General features: G+C 43.0%; 1 protein-coding gene across 5 annotated transcripts in view; it reads right to left on the bottom strand.

Annotated features, from left to right (window-relative positions):
* tp73 (tumor protein p73) overlaps window positions 1-26,165 on the bottom strand; it is a 363,488-nt gene that overhangs the window by 16,763 nt on the left and 320,560 nt on the right. For 4 of the 5 annotated variants that reach the window (XM_055659706.1, XM_055659704.1, XM_055659707.1 and 1 more), the window contains 5 exons: window positions 11,122-11,308; window positions 8,643-8,758; window positions 7,883-7,992; window positions 6,224-6,366; window positions 5,427-5,515 (listed from right to left, as the gene is read on the bottom strand). In XM_055659706.1, the coding sequence (XP_055515681.1) occupies window positions 5,427-5,515; window positions 6,224-6,366; window positions 7,883-7,992; window positions 8,643-8,758; window positions 11,122-11,308 (645 nt within the window). The remainder of the gene's footprint in view (window positions 1-5,426; window positions 5,516-6,223; window positions 6,367-7,882; window positions 7,993-8,642; window positions 8,759-11,121; window positions 11,309-26,165) is intronic. The other variant, XM_055659708.1, reaches the window with a different exon arrangement.

Here is a 26,165-nt window from a genome sequence, read left to right as displayed (position 1 = left end):
TTAGGAGATTGAGAGGGGATCTTATAGAAACTTACAAAATTCTTAAGGGGTTGGACAGGCTAGATGCAGGAAGATTGTTCCCGATGTTGGGGAAGCCCAGGACAAGGGGTCACAGCTTACAAGATACAAGATACAAGATACAATTTAATTGTCATTTGGACCCCTTGAGGTCCAAACGAAATGCCGTTTCTGCAGCCATACATTACAAACAAATAGACCCAAGACACAACATAATTTACATAAACATCCATCACATCGCTGTGATGGAAGGCCAAAAAAACTTATCTCTCCACTGCACTCTCCCCCCCCCCCCCCCCCCGATGTCAGAGTCAAAGTCAAAGCCCCCGGCTGGCGATGGCAATTGTCCCGCGGCCATTAAAGCCACGCCGGGTGGTGCGAGGTCGCACACCGGGTCTTGGTATTGGAGCCCCCGGCATGCGCTCGCAGAGTCCCGCGGCCATTCCAAGCCGCGCGGGGCGGTGATGTTAGGCCCCGCTCCAGGAGCTCTTCGACCCCGCAACTCGGGCGGGAGAAGTCGCCGTTGCAGGAGCCCTGAAAAGCGGTCTCCCTCCAGGGACCCCCGGGCTCCCGGTGCAGCCGTCAGCCAGACCTGCAGTTGAAGCCTCCGAAACTCCGGAGGTCGGGCCGCAGCAGCAGCAGCAGCAGCAGCAGCAGCGCTCCTCCACCGCTCCACCCGCTCCGGACTCGCGACGGTGACGGTGAGTCGTCGGCACCAGAGTCCCCGGTCTCTTCCTGTTGGAGGCCGCTCCTCATTGCAGCCCCAACGATAACGGAGACCCGACAAGAAAAGGTCGGGTCTCCCGTGCAGGGAGAGATTTAAAAGTTTCCCCCTCCCTCCCACCCCACCCCCACCCCCCCACACACACACCCCAACAAAAAATAACAAAAACTCCATAAAAACATAGACAGAAAATAATAAAAACATGGACGGGCTGCAGAGGCCGCTACTGACGAGAGTCGCGCCGCCTACCAGGCTTAAGGATAAGGGGGAAATCCTTTAAAACCGAGATGAAAAGAACTTCTTTCACACAGGGAGTGGTGAATCGCTGGAACTCTCTGCCACAGAGGGTAGTTGAGGCCAGTTCATTGGCTATATTTAAGAGGGAGTTAGATGTGGCCCTTCTGGCTAAGGGGATCAGGGGGTATGGAGAGAAGGCAGGTACGGGATACTGAGTTGGATGATCAGCCATGATCATATTGAATGGCGGTGCAGGCTCGAAGGGCCGAATGGCCTACTCCTGCACCTAATTTCTATGTTTCTATGTTTCTAACATACTGCCTCTGATTTAGATGGCATGCCAACGTTATCCTGTCTACTAATTGTGACCAGGTATAGGTGTTAATGCCGTGTTGAGTAAATTCCTGACTCTGTGTGGGACTCAAAATAATGAAAGACTAACAGCACTTGGTCACCGTCCCCATCTGATGGGCAGATGTATTTTAGCTGGAGGTCATTGAGGAATATATTCTGATTTGAGAAAGAACATAGTAAAAATGCATGACAGAAAGTGGATGTAAATTTCTTCCATAACTGAGCTAGTAGTCTTGGGTAAAAGGGAAGTGGTCTGTTTCAGGCGACACATCTCTGAGATAGGGTTGCTGGATCAGTGAGGCAGCAGCTTGATGATCTGTACCACAGTGTCAGCCAATGGTGGTCTTGAGTATGTAGGTGCTGTTGTTTTAGTACCTGCCTCAACTACCTCCTCTGGCAGCTTGTTTTATAGTTGCTCTTCAGGTTTCTATTAAATCTTTCCCCTCTCACTTAAACCTACGTCCTTTGGTTCTTGATTACCCTACTCTGGATAAATGTGAGCATATATCCTATCTACTCCCCTCATCATCTTATACACCTCTATAAGATCATCCATTATCATGTGGTCCAAGGGATAACTTCATGGCCTGCCCAACCTGTCCCTGTATCTCAGGCCCTCAAGTCCTCAAGTCCTGGCAACATCCTCATAAACCTTCTCTGCAGTTTTTCCCAAAGGCCCTACAACAAGCAAGATAGATCACTTGACCAAACAGACGTAGTACGGTCATGGGCAGATTCATGGGTAATATTCGGCCCCAATTCCGTAACCGGCTTCCGTCTCCGCACCAAAGATCCCACAGGATACTAGTGCAGAGACGGAAGCCGGTTACGGAAACATCCTTGTAAAAATAAAAGTTAATTGGTCAAAATCTTCTCCTCATTTTCAGAATTTAAATTTAATAACACAAACTGTTCCCCCACAACGTTGATTACACTGCGAGTCAGGGCCGGGTCGAGTCGGGTCGGGTAACGGAAATGGATGAAAAAAAGGTCCACGTTCCGTTCCGTTGCATACTACACGTCAGCATTTAGCAGGAGTGAACTATCTTGCTCCGCTATAGGATCTTTGGTTTTTCCAGTTTACAATATTTTTCCTACAATAAAGACACGAATTGCTAGAGTAACTCAGCAGTAGACAAAAATGCTAGAGACACTCAGCGGGTGAGGCAGCATCTATGGAGCGAAGGAAATAGGCAATGTTTTGGGTCGAGACCCTTCGTCAGACTGATGTGAGGCTGGAGGGGGAGCGGAGAAAGGGAAGAGAAAGCAGGGACTACCTGAAATTAGAGGTCAATGTTCATACTGCTGGGGTGAAAATTGCCCAAGCGAAATATGAGGTGCTGCTCCTCCAATTTACGGTGGTCCTCACTTAGGCCATGGAGGAGGCCTAGGACAGAAAGGTCGGATTCGGAATGTGAGGGGGAGTTGAAGTGCTGAACCACCGGGAGATCAGGTTGGTTAATGCGAACCGAGCGGAGGTGTTCGCCGAAACGATCACCAAGCCTACACTTGGTCTCACCGATGTAGAGCAGCTGACATCTAGAGCAGCAGATGCAATAGATGAGGTTGGAGGAGGTGCAGGTGAACCTCTGCTGCACCTGGAAAGACTGCTTGTGTCCTTGAATGGAGTCAAGGGGGGAGGTAAAGCGACAAGTGTAGCATTTCCTGCGGTTGCAAGGGAAAGTGCCAGGAGAGGGGGTGGTTTGGGTGGGAAGGGACGAATTGACCAGGGAGATACGGAGGGAGCGGTCTCTGTGGAAAGGAGACAGGGGAGGAAATGGGAAGATGTGGCTAGTGGTGCGATCCCGTTGGAGGTGGCGAAAATGTCGGAGAATTATTTGTTGTGTGTTACGGCTGGTAGGGTGGAAGGTGAGGACAATGGGGACTCTGCCCTTGTTACGAGTCGGGGGATGGGGAGTGAGAGCTGAGTTATGGGGTATAGAAAAGACCCTGGTGAGAGCCTCATCTATAGTAGAAGAGGGGGACCCCCGTTCCCTGAAGAATGAGGACATCTCCGATGCCCTGGTGTGGACCACCTCATCATGGGTGTGGATGCGGCGTAGATGGACGAATTGGGAGTAGGGGATGGAGTCCTTCTAGGAAGCAGGGTGGGAAGAAGTGCAGTCTAGATAGCCATGGGAGTCAGTGGGTTTATAGTGGATGTCGGTCAGAAGTCTATCACCTGCGACGAAGATAGTGAGGTCCAGAAATGGTAGGGAAGTGTCGGAAATGGTCCAGGTGTATTTAAGTGCTGGATGGAAGTCAGTGGTGAAATGGATGGTCAGTGAGTTGTGTGTGGATGCAGGAGGTGGCACCAATGCTGTTGTCGATGCAGCGGAGGTAGAGGTCGGGGATGGGGCTGGTACGCCTCGAACAAAGATTGTTCGACGTACCCTACAAAGAGGCAGGCATAGCTAGGGCCCATGCGCGTGCCCATAGCTATGCCTTGTATTTGGAGGAAATAGGAGGAGTCAAACAAAAAGTTATTAAGGGTAAGGACCAGCTCCGCTAGGCGGAGGAGAGTATCAGTTGGTTCTGCGGTCGAGGAAGAAACAGAGGGCTTTAAGACCCTCCTGGTGGGGGATGGAGGTGTAGAGTGACACAGCAAGTCAGGCAGCATCTCAGGAGAACATGGATAGTTTACGTTTTGGGTCGGGACACTTCGTCAAACCAGAGTCCCAACCCAAAACTTCAACAATGCATATTCTCCAGATATGCTGCCTGACTCGCTGAGGTACTACAGCAATTTGTGTATTTTTTTCTAAACCTGCATCTGTGGTTCCTTGTTTCACTATCCTTCCTATAGCAAGGTGATCAAAACTGAACACAAAACTCCAAATGTAGCCTCACGAATGTATTGTACACCTGTAACATAACATTCCAACTTCCATACTCAATAACTTGACTGATGAAGGCCAATGGGCTGAAAGCCGTCTTGACCTGTGACGCCACTTTCAAGGCACTATTTTACCGCACTCCTAGATCCCTGCTCTACAACGTTACCCAAAACCCTGTCATTCACCGTGAAGGTCCTGCCCTGGTTTAACTTCCGCAGAATGCAACAACTCGCACTTATCTGCATAAAACTCCATTAACCTTTCCTCAACCCACTTGCTCAACTGATCAAGATCCTGCTGAAATCTTTGATAACCATCTTCACTATCTATAATATCACCCACTTTTGTGTCACCTGCAAACTCACTAGTCTTGCTTGTACGTTCTCATCCAAATCATTGATATCAACTACACAGCAATGGGCCCAACACCATTAATCACAGACCTCCAGAAGCAACTTTCCACATCACCCTCTGCTTCCTCCCACAAAGTGAATTTTCTATTCGGTTTGCCAGCTCTCTCTAGATCCATTGCAATCTAACCTCTCATGGGGAACCTCATCAAAATCCTTGCTGAAATCCATTTAGACATTGCTTACCGCTCTGCGCTCATCTCACACACACTAGACCATGCTGACTATCCTTAATCAGCCCCCATCTATCCAAATGCACAAATATCTTATCCCTCTGAATACTCTCCAGTAACTTGCCTGGTTAGGCTCACTGGTCTGTAATTCCCAAGCTTTTCCTTGCAGCCCTTCATAAATAGAGGCAAAATATTAGCTACTCTCCAGTCTTTCTGCGCCACACCGTCTCATTTTACATACATCTATTATTTTATATGATCTATTGGAAATAAAAAAATCTATTGGAAAAGCTAGATTGTATAAGAGTCGCCTTATAAAGGATAACAATCGAGGTGCTGGAATGGGATGTGGCATTGTCGGGCAGGTTTACTGCACCTGATCACCATCTAGTGATCAGCATCACAACAGGTACTTTTGTGAGTGTTTGATAAGGGGAGCATAAATTAATCTGCCAACTATTCTTCATGTTTTGGGTGAAGAAATGGGCACCTGGATGACATAGTTGGTGCCCTGTTCCATCCAGCAAATTAAGCGTTGCTTAGAAACTCCTGTCTTTAAATGTGAAATTCCACTGCCTTTAGACATTAACGATAGTATTCTGAAGAGGCAGGATAGAGGAGGCAGGATATCACTCAGTAATTAGCTGGCTGAAGGAAAGCACTGAATACTCACAGGTATATAAAAGAACTCCTCGTCCCCGTGCCTTCTTTTTTTAATGCCAGCATTGGGTCCCTGTGTTGTTTGTGGAGTCTGTTTGAAAGCTGAAAAACAGCAAATATGGGCATCAAGTCCATTTTCACAACTGCAGTCTTTGATTTCAAATTCCAAAGATTACACCATGTCCAGTTGTATTCACTAATAGGGTGAAATTAGAATGCATTCTTTTTTATGGTAAGTTTTGTATAAGGGATTAAGATATTGTAATGATATGGTAATGCACAAGCTGTGGGCATCAGATGATGGCGATCACACAATAATTCAATCCCACCTCTGAGGTAAGGACAGCATAAATTAATCTGCCAACTATTCATCATGCTCTGGGTGAAGAAATGGACACCTCGATTATATACCTGTGCCATATTCATATACCATAAGACATATACTGTACATGGTGCCATATAGTTGGTGCCACAGACTCAACCACTGCTCAGTGTAGAAACTAGGGCTTCAAAGGAAGTAAAAAGAAAAAGATGAGCGTTCGTGGATAGTGACAGCTTTGTTGTGAATCAAGCATAGAGCCGAGAGCAGACTAGACTTCCAGCCAGTGAAAGATACAGAAGGGAAAGAGATGAAAAGCAACAGCAATATGTGGCGATACCAAACCGCCAATGTTAATTTATTTGATCATTACCCAGCAACCACCCATCATCCACACCATCACAACCCAGTCTACACAACCATGGCCATCTATGTCCACACCAGCCCCTTGTCCTCCACCAGCTCACATGTGCTCAAACCCACAGACTTACTGCGTTTGTTACCATTTCCATTTTTTGCCGCGCTGTCATTGATGGCTTGCTGCTCACGGTAATGGTCCTCATCCGCTTTCCGATCTCTTCCTGGGCAGGCGCAGATTCGACCTTCGAAGGACCGACGTCCAAGAACCTGGCCACTGAAGGAGATAATGGGAAGTGTTCATTCGGGGTGTGATTTGGATAGGTGCAAGAATTATTATCAGTCTCTGTAATGTAAAGGTTAAAAAAAGCTTTTCAGCTAAAATAGAGAAGTATGCTCACAACACCAGGTGTCAAGCAAGCAGAACATTTAGGTGCTTGGGAAATACGGAGCTCACTGAGATGAGCCAGTAAATCATGAGACCTCATGAGCATGAAGATAAGACAAACTTTTCTTTCTCAGAGTTGTTCGAGACCAACACAGTGCCTGGTGTAACAAATAATCCTTGTTTTCAGTACAAAGAAGAACAGCTAGTTCCAACAACAATGTCAACTGCTGTGTTTAGATTGGTGTAGAAGTGCAGGCTTATGGATTCTGTAAATGCTGAGAGAGGTGACTTCACTTTGGGCCTGATCCACAACGGTGTCAGGACCCAAACACTTCAAGATACAGCGGCAGAAGGCACAGGGTGATGAAGTCAGGCATCATAATTGGAGAACATGGAGAACTTTAAGATTTAGCTGTCATAAGAAGGAGGTCCCAACAAGTTTTCACAGGTGAGCGTGATTTGGAGTTGAAGGACTCAGTGTTTATTTCCTGCTTTGCTGTAGTTTAGTTGTAGTTTTATTGTTGTTTTAATAATATTTTTCTATTAATTTGATGCATTTTGAATGTTCTTCCTCCATCATTGTTCCAAATACTTAAAACTTGCTCATAACTCATTACAGCCCCTAACAATACAAGGTATTTTTTGTAGATAAATTCCCCATGCATTACAAAGCAGAAATGGTATTGTATATGTGATAGAGCTAGGAGAGATATTAAACGCATTGTTGAAGAGGTAAGGTTGATAAGTGTGCTAACAATCAGCTGAAGGTGAATAATGGATGGAATCTGAACGGGGGGACAAATGGAAAGATTGACGGACTTACAAAGGATACTATCTCTAGAGACAATTGAGACAATGATATGCTATGGAGAACTATGTAGATGAATGAAGTTTAAAAATGATCCCTTGGGACAATAAATAGTAGCAAAGATGAGAATGACATTATACTTTGATGTATAGTACAGTAGATCATGAGAGGCTTCTAAATGAGAACTTCTAAATGAGGACAATGCACATGGTTGTTCTATGTCCTGAATGTACATTTTGAAATGCTGAATTGTAGGTACAGAAGCAATTTTTTAGTTTAGTTTAAATATGCAGCGTAGAATGAGGCCCTTTGGCCCACCAAGTCCATGCTGACCATCAATCATCCCAACATTAGTTTCATGTTATCCCACTTTCACATCCTGCACACTAAGGGCAATTTACAGAAGCCAATTATCCTACAAACCTTCATGACTTCGGATGTAGGAGGAAATCGGAGCACCTGGAGAAAACCCACGTGGTCTCCACATAGACAACACCCGTAGTCAGGATCAAACCTGGGTCTCTGGCGCTGTGAGGCAGCAGCTCTACCGCTCTGCCACTGTGCCACTATAATGAATGTACAGCAAGAGCCACTCACTCTCTTGTTTCCAAGGTGATGATGATGAGGATGGGTCTTCGATTCATTCCACCCACACAGCTACTGTTGCACATGAAGTTGTAGAGAATTGTAGTGAACTCAGTTCCAACCTGCTCAAACCAGAATCATCAATCAATAAATCAATCAATCACCAAGACACAGCCAATGCTAATCAATAATTAGCGACATTGTATAACCATCTGCAATGAAAATTATATTCTGAAAATAAGAGTCATCTCAGATCTCTATTCTAATTCAATAATATCCAGGATGTAATGTTGACATACATGTTACCTATAAACAACTGGTATATCTCCAATAGTTGAAATTCCTGATCTTTTGCTTATTACGTTTCTTTTAAATGAATGCTAGCAATGTGCATTTCATACTTGACACTAGGTGTCAGTATAACATTACAGTCCAGTACTTGAGGCAGTTTCTTTCAGAAAAGATGGCACCTTGATTGAAAAGCCAGCTCCTCGGAATTTTGCTAATCTTAAAGTGATATTTCTGCAATAGTGAAAACAAAATATTTACTGGACATTACAGTACATTATCTGTAAGGTATCCCCATGTCATCTGTTTAAATTAATCATAAAAATATTTTAAAAATCCATATCTGTGAACAACTTAAACTGTGCAATGATTTCAAATGAGCTCATTCTCTACTTGATCACATTGATCAATGATCTCCCGATTTCTAAGTATGAATGGGAGATTGAACCTAATGCTGCTTGCATGTGTAAGAGCTGCAACCTACCTGCGGCGGTTCAAACGGCACCATGACGCTCTGCCGCCCAGTGACGGCATCATCAACGTACTGAGCGAGGTTGTTTCCTTCCACCCTGATGAGGTGACTGGCAGGAGCTGCCTGGCCTGCAAGAACACACACACACACTGGCTAGAATGAACATGTGCCCAGGACAGAGCCGACTAATGAGGACATAGTCAATATTCACTCGGAAACGAGAACCTAATAACATGAGTCTTTTTCCACTCTCCCAAAATTCCATCATTCTCTTCCCATGTTAGAGTACAGATAAAGTTCACCTTCTCTCCTTGTGTTGGAATACATAAATGCACTTTGGTCCATCCATTTCACCCGTGTGAAATCTGTGTGCATGTCCCCTAACAGAGATTGATATGGGTTGTCCAATTACAAGCCCCAGACTGACCCTATCTTCACACAATACAAATCAACGGGCTGCTATCCCAAAATCTGCCCCTGACTGATTTCCCCCCTCAGTAATCAAAGGCCGCAGAGCTTAATTTGAGTAATGCCCAGCAAAGTCATAGCAAAGATCAGGGCAAATTGTGGAACGATTGTACAATTGTTTTCGTCTCTCTTGCACTGATTTTACCAAGCTGGGGGATTCCCAGGAAGTTTGTTAGCAAAGCAGGGCATTAATGGCATCAGCATGCTTAAATTTCACCAATGTTTGCATCATATAGAGGGAAGACGGGACAAGGGATTAGGACAACAATATCTGCTGATTAATTGCAGCAGGATTGGAGAAAACAATTGGAGGTGACTCCTACAATGCTGCTGCTAAGTGGATCTCGCCAGCTTTAGTAAACAGCAGTGGTACAAGTGAGCTGTGCTATGACTGATTACAAAGCTCAGCACAACCTGCCTGGCAGAAATAATACAGTGGCAATGGTAACAAAGCCTTAACGACAGCTAGCGGATTGGATGGGTATGTTCCACTTTAGTTGGCAGACACAGGTTGAAACTTTTCTCAGAGCAGAGCTGCATTTGGCAAATTGTCATTCTTCAGTAAAGGTTTAGCACTGCACAAAGATTGATTGGATCATTTTGGAACCTTGTCTGTTATATTTAAAAGATACATCTGCAAAGTTTCTGGGGGTAACAGTCAATACGTTAATTGTAAAGCTGTGGAACTGTTTCATGTCCACTTATAGTGATGAAGCAATTGAACTATTTTGTTCAATTGAACCTGAGGGTCGGGGTCAGAGATACAATCCCACAGATGGGGAATCTCTGCCGGGTTGAACAGACAGCCGTGTCAGTCAGGAAAATCATCGGAGACCATCTTCAGGTTACAGCAATGATGGATTTGCTTTCTTGCCTGACTCCCCTCAGCAGATGATGGATAACTGGGTAGAAAAGAGACCGGGGTGAAAAATAGCAGATCCCAGATTCTTGTCTCAAAAATTAGAAATTAATTTTTATTTGGTTTCTTCCTAGCAAAATGTAGTTTATCATAAATTACAAATTTCAAAATTTTCAAATGTTTCGAAGGTCTTCTATTGTCACGTGTACCAATTAAGGTTCAGTGGTATTCGTAATATCATGCAGCCATACTAAAAAAAAGCAGCAAGACACACAACTACATAAAAGTTAACATAAACATCCACCACAGTGGATTCCACACGTTCCTCACTGTGATATCGTAATTTACAGCGTTCAGTGCATATTTGGTTTTATCCAGGAGAAGCTTTTCCTGTGAAGTAGGGAAATACACCATAACCAGATGATATATACAGACAGGGCCCTCGCAGTATTTGAACGGGCTGGGAATTATATTGGTAACACCATTGTTTGGGCTGTAGGATGAAGAACTGAAGGGGGTTAATATTTAGTGCAGAGGGTGAGCTTCGAGTTAACATGGTCCAATCAATCCTCATTAGAATGGAAAATACGTGAGAAAAGATGCAACTAATAAATAAAGCACACTTTATTTATTCCCTGATTGCCAAAGGCTATTAGGGTTAATATCATAGAAAAAATAGGTGATTATTCAATTAATTTTATACTCTATTACTCTATTTATTTATTTATCCATCTATTTATTTATTTATTTATTTATAATAAATAAAGTGCGCTCTATTTATGAATAAATAAATAAATAAATAAATAAATAAATAGATGAATGAATGAATATACTGCAGGTGCTGGAATCTTGGGGAAAACACAAAGTGATGGAATAACTGAGTGGGTCAGGCAGCACACTTGGAGGTAATGGATAGACAATGTTTTATGTCAGAATGATCAGTCATCTGAAGAAGGGACTCGACCCGAAACATCATCCATTCCTTCTCTCCAGAAATGTGCCCGTCCCGCTGAGTTCCTCCAGTTTTTTGTGTCTACTCTCCACAGATGCTGCCTGGCCTGCCACACTTCACCACCACCCAGCACTCGCAAATCCATGCACCAAGGGTACAGAGTAGCCCCTTGGGGATAGAAATTGCACTGCATTTCGGGACCATCCACTCACCATCGTTGAAGTCTCTGCCAAGCTCGTGATTGGGGCAGCGTTTCACCACTTCAGTCACATGCTCAGCCTTTTTGTAGACGGGCATTGCACGCACAACGCTGCCCGGAGGCGGCGGCGAGGCCAGCTTTACCTGGATCGGACATGTCTTTGCAATCTGACAGTAAAGTTTCTTCAGCAGTGGAGAATGCTATAGAATGAAATGACACAGTCAGTAAAATACATGAATTTCTGCACCATGTCTCCCAGTCTTTCAAGGTAATTTAAGATGAAATGTAGTCATCAGTTGTAGTGGACGAACACTGTGGATAACCTGAGCAGGATAAGCACATTTCATTCATCACATATTTTTGAATTATCCAAACAATTCTATGTTTATGAATTCAATAGGAATATAGGAAGCAATGAAGTAAGTCGTGGACTGTGTTTGGAGTGTCTCCACAGTACAGCTTGTGCTGCAAAGAGTCCCTGAAAGAACACATCATCATGTAGATCACTCAGATTGTAAACATTTCATACAGCTTTAAATAGTTTTGGTAGACTTACTATTTTTGTCTCACATGGTGTGTGTACTGAAAACACAATATGGACAGAATATGTGGAGAAATTCTATGAGTTAATGGTCAATTGTAATTATAACCTCTTGAGAGATTCTAAAAAATATCTTAAAGTCACTGTAACATTTGTTCTGTAGTGAATTAGTGGACACCAATAATATCGATATTTATATCACTATTCCTGGTAGAATGTGCATTCAGTGAATAAACCTTGACTCATAAGTATTTGTTTCAAGTTCTTTTCTCTGAAGCCACTGAGTAAATAAAGTTTATTACAGATTTTTACTTACTCATTTTTATCATAATTTAGAGATCTTTTTATTAATGTTTGCAGCAACATTGGAAGTTGCAGATCAAAGGTAAACACAAGCCTTTACTGTAAAGAAAACATTTGGGTTAATTCCGAATATTTATGTAACAAGACTATTTCACCATCAAGATATTTCCCGTACATTGGTGTAATCTAAAGGGTCACAAAGTGATTGTGTTTCATAGTGCTGGATATTACGTGCACTTTCTCTTCAGACTCCACGAGTCCTATCCTTATCTATCATAAACACGTATACTTTCCATTTTCATTCAGGGAGTTGTGGCTTCTCTTTCTTCCTACCTATGCCTTGTATTTGTGGTGTCCATGTGACAAACTTGGTAAGAAACAAAGGCAGGAGTTCTGCATTGCCACGTTGATCTCACTGCAAAGGGTTTTGACTTTAGATTCCGACTGTCATGTTGGATAAGAGCACAGCACCAGGAAATCTAATATACGAAATACAAGTAGAACTCGGAAATAAAAAGATGAAAATTGTTTTAGTCAGGGTTCCATAGCTATTTTACTTAAATCATAAATGAAGTTGAACATGTCTAATCATGTCAAAGAGCGAAAAAATCATCTGTTGTGTCCATAAACAGGTCTTTGAAATGTAAGCAGTATTCCTGACTTTGAAATTAACTTCCCGTATTTAACTTTCATTGAAGGGTGGCACAGTTCAATGAATGGAGGTCTCCACATGATCACTTGCATGTTGTGGCATGTGGAGAAGAACCCAGTACTCCAGCTGCAGCATATGATTTCCTGACGCCATCTGATATTTATACAGACATGTAGATTAAGAGATTTAAATGGTAGTATTTAAAAGGCTATAAATTGTGATTGACTTTCCTCAGACTACCATTTGGAAACCTGATGAAGAAAACTTCCCGTACATGGGCAATCAAACGTGTGATCAAACCAATGCCTGAAATCAGTGCTAAGACATGTGGTTTGAACAAGAGCATGAGTATGGGGTGCTAGAATTAGCCCACTGGCCATGGGCTGCAGAGGTTTTCACTTAGGCTGGTTACAATGCTCCCACATTTGAACAATTGACCTGTGTTCATACAGGTCGTATGGTCACGGTGAAAGTGTATGACAAATCTGGTTGCAAGGACACAGTGCATTTTCCCTCTAGCATTTGTTCAGCATTACAAAGACACAGGAGCAGGAGGAGGTTCCTAAGCCTACCCTGCCAGTCAGTATGACAATGGCTGGACTATTCTGGCCTCAACCTTGCTTCTGTGCCAGTTCTTCCACCTTCCAAATATTGATCTCCCTCCACCTTAAATACACCTAATGATGTAGCCTCCAACACTCTCTCCGGCAAAGAATTCCAGAGATTCATTACCCAGTGGGAGAAGAAATTTCTAGCCTGAGTTTTAAATCACCAATATAGTATATTTATGTCCCCTTGTTCATGACTCTCCAGCTAGTGAAACCATCTCATCTATTCTGTTAAGCCCATTCTGGATCTGATATATTTGAATACATTCTTCCAGTAGATTATTGTAAATCTTCACTAGTAGAAGTGAACACATTTCAGAATGAAAGGGGCAATTTGATAGAAGTTTCTAAGAATCATGGAACATGGAAACATGCTCGTTGACCAACTTTATCCAAGATGGCCAACTGATGCCCATTTACACTAATACATATTATGATATATTATGCACACATTTCCATCAACTTTCCCTGATTCTACCACCAACAACATTATAAACCCCTAATTACTAGGCACAGTTTACACTGACTAAATAATCTAACAACTCGCATACCTTTGGGATGTGGGAGAAAATCGGGCATCCTAATGAAACGCATGGGAGAATGTCAAAGCTCCTGAATTTCTGGAGCTGCAAAGTAGTGGACTACTATCTATGCCAAGCTACTGCCTGAATTCATGATTATATCTATGGCAGAAAAGGCTATATTAGAAAGCACAAGCCCCATGCTATAGTCCTGAACCAAGTCTAGCTACTTGCTCCAGTGCTACAATAGAGTGCTGCACCTTCATAATACGAGGATTAAATTGTATTGTCTCTGAAAAGCGGCTCGAGAATTGTGTTGTAATTAACTTCCCTTCATCAACTGCAATCTGGAGTCTAATTTCTGTTGTAGTGAGGGTGTGGTAGATCAGTGGGTGTTGAAATATAACCAATTAATTGTAATGCAAGATCACATTTTTGGAATATTTTACTGGGGGTGTTGTAATACTTTTAAATTGCAAGATAGATTAGTAACCTGTCTGTCTATTCCTTTGAACAAATAGTTGTCATATATTCCACAGCAAAGTTTTTCAGACAACTGGGTATAACCTTGGCCATCACACCTTCAATTAACACTAAAGTTTACCTCATTTCCATTTGTGGGACATTACTGGTGCAGAGAGTCTGGCACGCTGGTTAAAATGTCCACGGTGATATATTATGTGAAATGGTTTAAGGTGGTTTAATAGTAAGATTAAATGAGAACTTACCAGTTTGAAGTTTGCTCTGTATTTTATGAGGAGTTACGATGAGGGATCACGTGAAGACCCCGTCCAGCATGCATGCGCGGCATACTTCAAAGCAGCGGTGTGGAATCACAGAAAAACACAATAATTGAAATAAACATAGTAAAGATAAGGAGAACTAAGATACCAGTTGATCTCTACAATTGAGGGTGGGAGCGGAGGGTGCATAATCCCTCATCGTAACTCCTCATAAAATACAGATCAAACTTCAAACTGGTAAGTTCTCGTTTAATCTTACTATTTTACTTCGGAGTCACGTGAGTGACTACGTGAAGATTTTAAAGCTCTGCGATTTCAAACCGTGTAACAGTCCATACTTCACTCGCTGCCGAAGTCATCCAAGGGAGGAAGTATGTTATCGTAATCAAACATGAATCTGTTTGTAAAACAATAATGGTATTATTTGAAAATAATAACAAAGAAATTAATGCTCCCCCGGCTTAAATTATATATTTTTTGCAGCGTCTAAAATTCTCTCTGCAAGTGAAACAGGTTTATAATGACTTGTTGTAGAATGTTTGAAAAGATCTTTCCATGGACCACCCCGCTGTTACTAGGGTAGGTCCAATGGCACATCCATACTGTTAGCTGCCGACGTGGATGCTGCCCTGGTGGAGTGAGATGTGTAAATATCGGTATCCACTCCAACAGCTCCCAATACCTGTTTGAGCCATCTAGAGATGGTTTGACTTGGTACCCTGACCCAGTGGCTTTTTTGTGGCTGACCCATCGTTGCTTCTCATCTCCCTCGGGAACTTTAGGTTGTGTTGATATATTGTAGCAGGTGAGTCATGACACATAACGGTGGTCAGGTGGGTACGCCCGGAATTCCATAATGAGTCCTGAAGTTCCTGGTCTACTCTGTTTTACCAGCTCCTGAATGGTGAATGTTATTTGGTCTGATGTTACGACCATATTGTCCAGTCTGAGTAGGTAAAAGGACTGGACCCTATGCTGAGATTAAGCCATCAGCATGGCCGTATACAGGGTAGCTGTTTTCAGAGTAAGGGATCTGGCTGGTGGCCATCCCTTAGGTATGCCAGGACAACGCTGACATCCCAGATCTTGGTATATCTAGGTCTAGGGGGTTTTGAATAGAGGGTCCCTCTCATTAATTTGGTTACCAGTGGATGAGACTCTATGGCCTGTTTCCCTTGGTGTTCAGACCTTCATCGTGGTGAAGTCTGGCCAGGAACCCCGGTACATAGATATGGTGGTTGATTGGTAGGTTGTCTCTGTTCTCGAGCAGGATGTTTCCCATTTTCTAATACTGGAGAGATATTGTTTCTTGGTGGAAGTCGGTGAGATGCTGTCATCGTGTCCAAGGTCCTATTTGACAATCCCAGGTCCATCAATAGGTCTTTTTGGAATCTGCAACCCAGTAGGCTTATTCTGTCATGGCATGGGTGACTTTCGCCTGATACAGGGTGGATCAGTAGATCTGGTCCGCTGGGAATGGTCATGGGTTTCAACGACCCTGTCAAGGACCACTGGGAACCATGGCTGTGTAGTCCAGTCGGGTACTACCAAAAAGTCCGAAGCAGAGTTCATCTGTATTTTGCATAGTACCTGACTGATGAGGCAGAAAGGGGGGGGGGGAACATAGAGATTAGTTCCCCCCAGTTCAGCGAGAATGTATCCATCGCCGCTGCCTCAAGGTCTGGTCCCCAAGCGACATACATTGGTACGTGGTGATTCAGTCGGGATGCAAAGAAATCGATATCTGGTGTTCCATATTGCTTTGTAATTTCAGCAATACTTTGGGGTTTAACATGTCTGCCACAGTATTTAACTTACCTGGTAGATAAGTTGCTGATAGCCAAATATGTTTGTCGACACACCATTACCAGATTGTGTTGATCAAATTATCACATGATATCGATTTTATCCCGTCCATGTGGTTAGTATAGGCCACCACTGTGATGTTGTCAAATTGTAAACGAACATGCAAAATGATGCACTTTTGAACAATATGCTTTTTACCCATAGAACGCACCCAACATTTCCAACTATTTATGTCCAGTGTCTGTAGTAGTGATGACTCTAGATTAGTCCATCTACCACCTGTTCTGGATATGGGTTATTGATAAATGATGGGACTGGAACTATGCCAAATGTTCTCTTTTCATAATTATAAGTCTGAAAATATGCAATTTCATGGTTCAGTCAAAGTGAGCTGCATGTTGTTTAAAATGTTAGCACCTTTGTTCGAATGCAAAGGTCCAAGCTAGGTAGCTGATAATGCTGCTACTAATTTCCCAATTACTCTTGCCACTTTGTCAAAAGGTTGGTTGATTGTTAACCATTAATTTGTTGCAGGTTTGTGCCAATTCTGCTGACTTTTCTTTTGGCAACGTTATAGACATGTGGACTGAGTTAATTGAATACCAGATAGTCCATAGTTGTGGATGGTGTCAACGTAGATTTATCTGGATGTATGACAAGGCCCAAGGTTAAATAAGTCTTTAGTAGCTAATGCTGCTGAATTAGCTAATTCCATGGTTTTGTCTATTATTAAATATCATCGAGATATGCCATTACAATATATTTCCTTAATGGTGTCAAGGCTGGTTTCAATATCTTGAAAAACAGTTTTGGCTCATATTAGCCCATTAGTCAATAATTTGTACTGCCATAGTTACCCCATCCAGGTAAATTTTTAGATATCTCCGATGATCTGTATGAATGGGTACTATATAGTATGCATCTTTTAAGTCGATGCCTGCCATAAAGTATCCTTAGGAAATCCATTGTTTGGCAGTTACAAATGTTTTCCATTAAAGTGTGTATACCTGACGAAAGTATTCAATGTGGTTAAGTCAATGATGGTGCGACATTCACCATCTTTTTTGGTTTTAGTAAATTTAATACGAATTCCAAAGCTTCATATTTAGACTTCTCTATGACCCCATTGTATGTAACTTCTCCAGTTCAGCTTCTCCCTCATGTTTTCTTTTTAGTGAGAGGGTAAAACCCGTTTGGGGTGCATGCTGAACTGGTGGCTTTTTTGTTTTTCTTGAATTCAATTTTTATCCTTGAATACGTTTTGGTATATAACTACCAAGTGTGATAGTTCTTCATGCTTCCAACAACAGGTGTAGTCCGCCCCCCCCCCCCCCCCTGTTAGCACAATCCCCTCACCTTTTATGTGATGGTAGGAACAAGACTCACCTACCTCCACTGCTGTTTGGTGGTGTGTTCATTTCTTCAGTTTCTGGTTCCTTGTCTGTCGGGGTGGTGTTGTTAGGGGGTGGCGCATTTTCCATGGGGCCCGCTCTGGGCCCTGTCCTAAAAGACTAGCGGGGATGGTATGCGGGCCCAAAGCTTTCACCAGTACTATGAAGTAGACGCCTACTGGTGGATGCGTAGAGGTACTGCCATCTGGGTTTGCGTGATTTGCTCATTCCAGGTCCTGCCCTCATGAGGCCAAAATGCCTTGGATTCTTTGTCCAGATTTTAGGATTGATTTGGTAATTCTTTGACAAATAGCAGGATCTGTGGTTCTGAGGTTGGCGTTCTACACAGTCCTGCAAATATTTGAGGTTGAGGGCAGGTGTTATGACCTCCTATGGAGGTTGCCAATCACATACTGTGTTGCACAGTAGAGCCACGGTGTTTTGGCCTGTCAACCCTGTCCATGGAATGAGCATGTGAAGTGATAGCCGATGTCAGGGGTATCACCATTTTTTGCAATTTTAAGTTTTTGGGTTTAAATACGCTGCTCAATGTACCCCCAGTAATGGCAGGCACATTGAGCAAATGCAATTTTGGGGGAGGCGTGAATAAGTCCAACGCCTCAATGACTACCTGTCTTGGAGAGGTTTAAAGGACAGGTAGTAAGCTGGCCGCCAATTTAGGCTGTAACGGCCGTCCCGCGGGTGGTGTTGCCACGTAGCGGTTCACCACACCCAGCAGCTCTTCCTGGTCCTGTACCTCAAGCATACTCCCGATTTTCTTCAGCCAGTGACCCCTCTTCTTGACCAGTCCAGCCCTGGTCACCAACGCTCCCCTCTGTTGAGGGAGATGCGATGGCCAATGCTGTTAGTGCACTGGAGCGGGAGTGTTTGTGCTCCCTTGGCGAGCTTGCCCCATCTCCCGGAGCAAGTTTCGCTGGAGCTTTTGCTCCATGAGCCTTTCCATAAGGCTTGAAACGGTCACCTTTAGCCGCTGTCGGGCGGGAGTCTACCGTGCCGGGCTCTTCTGAGTGAACCGGCCGGTCCGACTTCCGTTGTGCTTTACATCCAGCCCGCTGCGGTTGGTCGCCAACGTTCCCTTGAGCTATGCTAGCGGCGCTGGGCTCGGCTCGGAATGCTGTCGGTGACTGTGGACCGCAGCGTTGTGCGGTCCAGGTGCCGCCGGTCGCCCCCCACTGCTGGAACCCTCCTGGTCCATTGCAGTCCGACGGGAACGACCTTCCTTGGTGTTTTCCCTGTTCCATTCCTATTTAAAAATAAAACAGAACAGGGTTTTGAAAACACCATGTCCTCAGAGTAAGATTTGCTTACCTGAAGGTCCATTTTCAAATTGTTGCAGGAGAGCTTGTACTCCCGTCCGTTGCTGTGCACTGCGTGAGACGCTATGTCGCGCATGCGTGCTGGACGGGGTCTTCACGTAATCACTCACGTGACTCCGAAGTAAAATTGACTGATAGAATGCATTATCTCCTTTCTCAACTCCAGAAAATTCAAATAATGTCATCAAACAGGTTGGCTCCTGATACTTCAGTTTAGTAAACTAAACAAACCAAACTCTTGTCCAATCCATTTGGACTACACCAACATTTAAAGATAAGTTAAATGAATATTTGTAGGTGGGCACATGTGAAGTACATCTGTCTGGAGTTACTGCTCACACATAAAATAAATATCAATGTGGGCTGCTTGGGCAAGGTGATCTGATTATATATTTTTGTAAATAATAGGGAACTTTTCTTGTAAACTAGCTTGGGATTCCTGAATTTTATTTAATTTAACTTTTTATAAGTAACTACAACTATCCAGAGTCGGAAAACTGCGCGATTGCTAACTGCGCTCAGGAATGGGTTTTCCACAGAGTTCACTTCAACCCTTTCAAGGAAAAGACTGAAAAGTCCACTGGAAATCAGAACGCAGCTTCAAATCCAAGTCACTGCGAACTATGGTGTGGGAGATGGCAACTTTCAGAGAGGAGTTGATATTAAACCGTGATGAAATATAATTGACTGGGAGTAAGTTTAGCCTTTATTATGAAACTTCCCAAATTTTGATTAATTCATTTGATTGAAGGGTAAAGCTTGGAACCAAGCCGACCATCAATCACCCAGTCACATTAGTTGTATGACCTCAGTTCCCTTTCTCATCCACTCTCTGCATGCTCGGGGCAATTCACAAAGGCCAAATAACCTACAAAAGAGCATGTCTTTGGGATGTGGCAAGACCTGGAGCACCCAGAGGAAACACACGCGGTCACGGGAAAACATGCAAATTCCATACAAATCCAATTTATTTGACGCAGTAGCAGGATGGTTATGTGTGAAAGGCTGATCCTTCAGTTTATTTTAGTTTAGAGAAACAGCATTGAACCAGGCTGTTCAGCCACCAAGTCCACACCGAACATTGATCACCCATTCACACCAGTTCTATGTTATCCCACCATCTCATCCACTTGTGACACATTAGGGGAAATTTACAGAAGCCGATTAACCTACAAATCCTTTAGCATGTGGAAGAAAATGGAGCATCTGAGGTAACCTACATGGTTATAGGGAGAATGTGCACACAGACAGCACCCAAGGCCAGGATCGAACCTGGGTCTCCAGTGCTGCATGTGTCTATCAGCTGCGCAAATGTGCCACCCTTTAATCTCACCTGTATGTAAGTGCTGGGGGTTGGAGGGGGATAAATGGTCGAACATTGGATTAGGATGGATGAAGTGGAAGGAAAGGATTGAAATCATTTAACAATCATATACACGGCAAAATAGCAGCAAAAACAAAAATATAGTTCAGATAACTTAAAAACTGCAACTTCACATGAACATGAACATTGACCTGTGACGCCATTTTCAGGGAGCTATGTACTTGCACTTAGATCCCTCTGCTCCAAAAGGCTCCCCAGACTCCTACCGTTCATTGTGAATGTCCTGCCCTGGCAGACTTGGCAAAATGCCACAGAAGTTAATTAAACCAACAAAGAAACTGGGTTTGTTGCAGAAATTACTAATGGGATAGATAAAATGAATTTAGTGGCTGTAATATATTTGGATTTCCAAAAGCCGCTTGTTAGAAATGTTAGGTTATTTGGTACACAAGGGCTGATCACAGCATGGTTGAAAGGTTGACTGACAGATGAGAATCAGAGTTGAATTAGACTGTTGAAGCTGCAGATGTACTGTAGCTGTGGATTACTCCAGCAGACATGGGAACTTGGCAGACTGCGAAGAGACCTTTCAAAGAAAAACGGTTGGATTAGCAGAAAACGCTGACGAGCAGCAAATGTTTAATATGGATTATTTTGTGCAGTAATATATTTCTGGAAATAGGGGTAGACACTAAAGGGTTAGTCACTTTGTGTAGTTGAATAGAAAACTAAATGCATAATTATGCAAAGGAATCAAAGCACATTATAAATTTGAGTATTACCACTCGTATTAGTTACAGGAAATATTTTTGAATTTATACAAAACTTTTGTTTAAGGAGACTGTGTCAGAAAAAAGAAATCAAATGCCTGGAGAGTGCATAAAATTCATCACAATCTCGGCAGGAATGGGCAAATCATAACTTTGAGAAGAAACATGAGAGTCAGGAACATTTGCAGTGTTGCATTAAATGGCAACAAGAAACTTATTAGATGTGTTTTTTTTTTAATTTGTTGAAGTTTTCATAGAGCGAAAATAAAATTACTATGTTCTTGGTAATTTAAAACTGTCACTATTAGAGTGATGTTGCTGCCATATAAAATGTTCTTCAATCTATAAAGAGGAAATGTAATATTTGATGCAGATGGTTCAGGGCTCTGGCAGGGAGCATAAAGGTGAGATTAGTTATCAACTGCTCTAATGAAGAATTAGCACAGATTCCCTTAAATACCTTTCCATTAGTCTTCAATTCCACGGATACAGGACAATTTGATTGTAAGCTTAAAGATTTTAAAAGGAATTGGCAGGGTAGATGGATAGAAACCTCATGGAGGTTTTAGAATATAACCTGAAAATCAGGCGCAGGCCTTTTAATAGAGTAGTGATTTAAAAGGGAAAATGGACCCACTGTATATTTGTAAGGGGGACAATGTGCTCTTGGAAAATGACAGGGAGTGGGATGTACTGCTGAAATCCTCCAAAGAGCTGACACAACCATGTCCTGTCCTCTTAATGTCCTGTAGAATTTTACAACGACTGAGGAATTCCTTCGATGATGGTGACGGAAGCCGTCAAACTGTAGCAGACAGAACAAATTACAAAGCTGCAGGGGGACTGTTCAAGGCAAGTTAATAAACACATGGAAGGAAAAAGCAGATTGACCTTTGCAACACAGGGGAATCAAGAGATATGACAGGAACTGGAAAAATGAGAGCAAATTTACCTGGAATCGTGGCTGGAAAGCGAAGAATATTGGTACTATGTAGGATTTTGCAGCTCTATAGAATAATGCTTATGGTGCATTTGGAGTATTGCATGCAGTTCTGGTCGCTCCATTACAGGAAGGATGTGGAGGCTTTGGGAAGGGTGCAGAGAAGATTTAGCAGAACGATGGCTGGATTAGCTAGTATTAGCAACAGAGAGCAGTTGGACAGACTTGGAATGCTGGAGTTTGCGGGGAGACCTGATGGAAGTATTTAAAATTATGAGAAGCATAGTTTTGGTCGACAGTCAGAACCTTTTTCCCAGGATGAAATAATCAAATACTAGGAGGCATAGGTTTGCGACAAAGATTATAGGAGACATGCGGGGAAACGTTTTTACACCTAGGGTGGTGGGTGCCTGGAACGCACTGGTTAGTGATTGAGGCAGATGTGATAGTGACATTTAATAGACCTTTGGATAGGCATATGGATATGCAGGAAATGGCAGGGTATGGATTATGTGCAGGTAGATAATAGATAGCCTTGGCATCATGTACAACACAGATATTGTGGGCCGAAAGGTCTGTTGTGCTGCACCGTTCAATGTTCTATGGAGAGAAATCCAGCATAATTGGTTAGATCTGTAACTCAATGGTACAACGTAGCAATGTAAAGTCCCTCAACAACACAAACCAAATCCTCACAGAAGTGTACCAAAAGGTTGGTGTATTGGGAAACGGCAGTTTTATTCATCAGTGAGGATTTGATACTTTCAGACAGTCTCTGTCTTATTTTGGAAATAGTTGGCAAGCATTAAAGACAGGAATTCCCCTCCTTGTTTTTGCAGCTTTTCCATTATCTTTGTGGCTTTGATTCACAATCCATTGACTCTTGTCTCTCTGCAAGGAGGCTAGATAATTTTATTATGTAGTAACAGGCATGATTCTTGGTTGTTGAGATTTTTATAAGAAAATACTTTAATCCCCTCGACACCTGGATATCCTTGAGGCTGTGAAGTACAGACCCCCCAGACTAGCTTTATCAAGGCTCTTCTTGTTCCTTGAAAGGTTTCAACATACTTTTCCTCTGATCTAGTCTCGGAGAGCACTGGCTTCTCACTTTGGGAAAGTTAGGACTTGCTCTAATTTTCAAGAAAGAAATAACTCTGTTGTACCAGGTCCTGACACGCAAACACTCTGAGTAAGATGAAGTGTGCCTGTCTCGTTCCCAACATGTTCTGGCTCCTTACATGTGGCTGCATTCCATCAGTGGAATCTCATATATAATCCAAACACAGCAACCAGCAGAGAATCCTCTATACATTAGATGTGAACCTTGGCTTTGGGAAAAGCTAATATTAGTGTGAACTTGAACTTGAATCATAGCCTTGATGTTGCTTTCTCTTTCTCCTTCTATGTTCTTACTTCAGTGCTCTCTTTATCAACAAGTATTTGCTTTTAAAACTCCTATTTGTTTGTACCATTTTCCTGGAATACTGTGTATTGGATGGAGTATTGTGTTCAAATTTGGTCAGCCTGCCATAGAGAGAATGTGATTAAGCTGGAAAGGGAACAGAGAAGATTTACGAGAATATTACTGTGACCAGAGGGGCTGAGCTATAGGGAGAGGCTGGACAAGGATCTTATAGATGTGTATAAAATCATGAGGGGAATAGATAGGGCGAATGCACAGACTTTTTTTTATCCATGATAGGTGATTCAAAAACCATGGACACATTTTAATCATCATCCTGTGGGGCAACTTTTACACTCAGAGGGTGGTGAGTGTATGAGGAGATCTGCCAGAGGAGGTAGTTGAGGCAGCCATAATAGCAGCCATTAAAAGAGACCAAACAGGGCATGGATAGGAAAGGATATGGGCCAAATGTTGGTAAATGGATCAAGCTTCTATGGGGCATTTTGGCCGACATGGACAAGTTGGGCCAAAGGGCCTGTCTCCGTGTTGTGTGACTCTATGCCTCCTGCACAGCCAAACTTTGAAGTATAGTGGGGCATCTCTATTGCTAAACTTTCCTTTATAAATTCACATACCTCAAGATGTAGGAGTAGGAGTAGACCATTCAGCATCCCATGCCTGCTTCATCATTCACAAGTATCACAGCTTTAGACTTTTAGATTTTAAAGATAAAGCTCACAAACAGGCCATCTGGCTCACCGAGACCGTACTGACCAGCGATCACACCCGGACACTAACACTATACTACACTCTAGGGACAATTAATCCACAGACCTATACATCTTTGGGATATGGGAGGAAACTGGAGCACCCGGAGAAAACCCATGTGGTGACAGGGAGAACGTACAAACTCTGAACAGACCCAGGTCTCTGACACAACTGTGCCACCCTAACATTCCTTGGTCCACTTTCTTGCCCTTTCCCTGATCCATTTGATTTCCCACAGTGATTAGAAATCTAACTCTCTCAGCTTTGTATATGCACAAGGACTTTGCCAATGTGCACAAATCTGCAAGAGAAATAAATTATTTTTCATCCCAGTCTTAAATGGGAGATCCATGGGCAGAGACATGGCAGGTAAAGTTTAAGTCAAACCAGTGTGATGTGTTGCAGTTTGTGAGGTTGAATATAAGGGGGAAGTATACAGTTAATGGCAAGACTCTTAACAGTATTGATGTGCAGAGGGATCTGGGAGTCCAAGTTCATAGTTCACTGAAGGTGGCAACAGAATAGATAGGGTGGTAAAGAAAATATATGGCCTTCAGTGCTAAGGGCATTGAGTACTAGTCAGGAAATCATCATGCAGTTCCATAGGACTTTGGTTAAGCCGTATTTGGAGTATTACATGCACTTCTGGTTGCCCCATGACAGGAACGATGTGGTGGCTTTGGAGAGGGTGCAGAGGATGTTTACCAGAATACTGCCTTGATTAGACGGTGCCAGCAACAGTAAAGGGTTGGATACACTTGGATTGTTTTCCCTGGAATGTCAGAGGATGAACGAAGACTTGATAGAAGTATATACATTTATTAGAGACACAGATAGGGTAGACAATCAGAACCTTTTCCCCATTGTGGAAATGTCCAACACTTGATGGCATAGCTATAAGGTGAGAAGGGGGAGGTTTAATGGAGATATGAGGGTGTTTTTTACACAGCTAGTGGGGGACTGGAACGCATTACCTGGGGTGGTGGAGCCCGATATGATAGGGGCAGTTTTAGAGGGAATAGAGAGATGTGGATCATGTAGTTCAGTTTGACTTGGCATCATGTTCTGCGCACACATTGTGGGCCAACGGACTCATTCCTGTAAAGAGAGGAACCTACATTGTTCCATGCTATTCTTGTTCTATGTTTTACCCCTTCTTAAAAGTCCATGTTCTCTGATTTCGAATTTCCCCATAGGAAGGAATTTACTTGCAGGATTTACACCATTCCACTAAGTGTGTTATGTGTTGCAGTAAGGTTTACTCTCAATCTTCCTACTTTCAATGAGTAGAATCCTAAACTTTTTTTTTGTTCTTCATCGAACAATATCCCCAGACCTGAGATTTTCCTGGCAAACATTCTTAGCCTTTGAGAAAGCAACCAAAACTGTTCACAATACTCTCAATGTGGTCTCACTAATGCCTTCCATGCTATCTGTCAAAACTAATTAGACTTAAGCCCCTGCTCCACTTAGGAGACTTAAACAGCAACCTCTGGTGACCTTGCCCGCCATCCAAGGTTTCCATGAGGTCACCGGAGGTTTTGGTCACTCTCCCTAATGGTCGAAAGTGGTTTCCGCGTGGTCGAGGCTTCATCTAGGTTGCTGCTATTTTTTCATCATGATTAAAACCGGCCTCAACTAAAAATAGGTTGCCGTTTTAAACATCGATAATTTTTTTGTCGTAGGTCTAGTCGAAGCCGGTTTTCTTCATAGTCGAGGAAGGTTTTCAACATATGCGTGGGAGGTGGTAGGAGGTTGCAGGTCACGTCGACACTGATTTTTTTTTGGGTGGTGGGCAAAGTCACCAAACGTTGCTGTTTAGGTCTCCAAAGTGGGACAGGGGCATAAGAGTCAAAATCCAAAGCAAATCAGTTGTGTTTTGGTAACGCAACAGATTTATTGATATCATCAAAGCCAGGTAATAAAGTGGGACAGTGTTCAAAAG

This window comes from Leucoraja erinacea, chromosome 30 (genome assembly GCF_028641065.1).
Source record: "Leucoraja erinacea ecotype New England chromosome 30, Leri_hhj_1, whole genome shotgun sequence".
Lineage (NCBI taxonomy): Eukaryota > Metazoa > Chordata > Chondrichthyes > Rajiformes > Rajidae > Leucoraja > Leucoraja erinaceus.
This window is presented reverse-complemented; position numbering and strand designations above follow the sequence as displayed.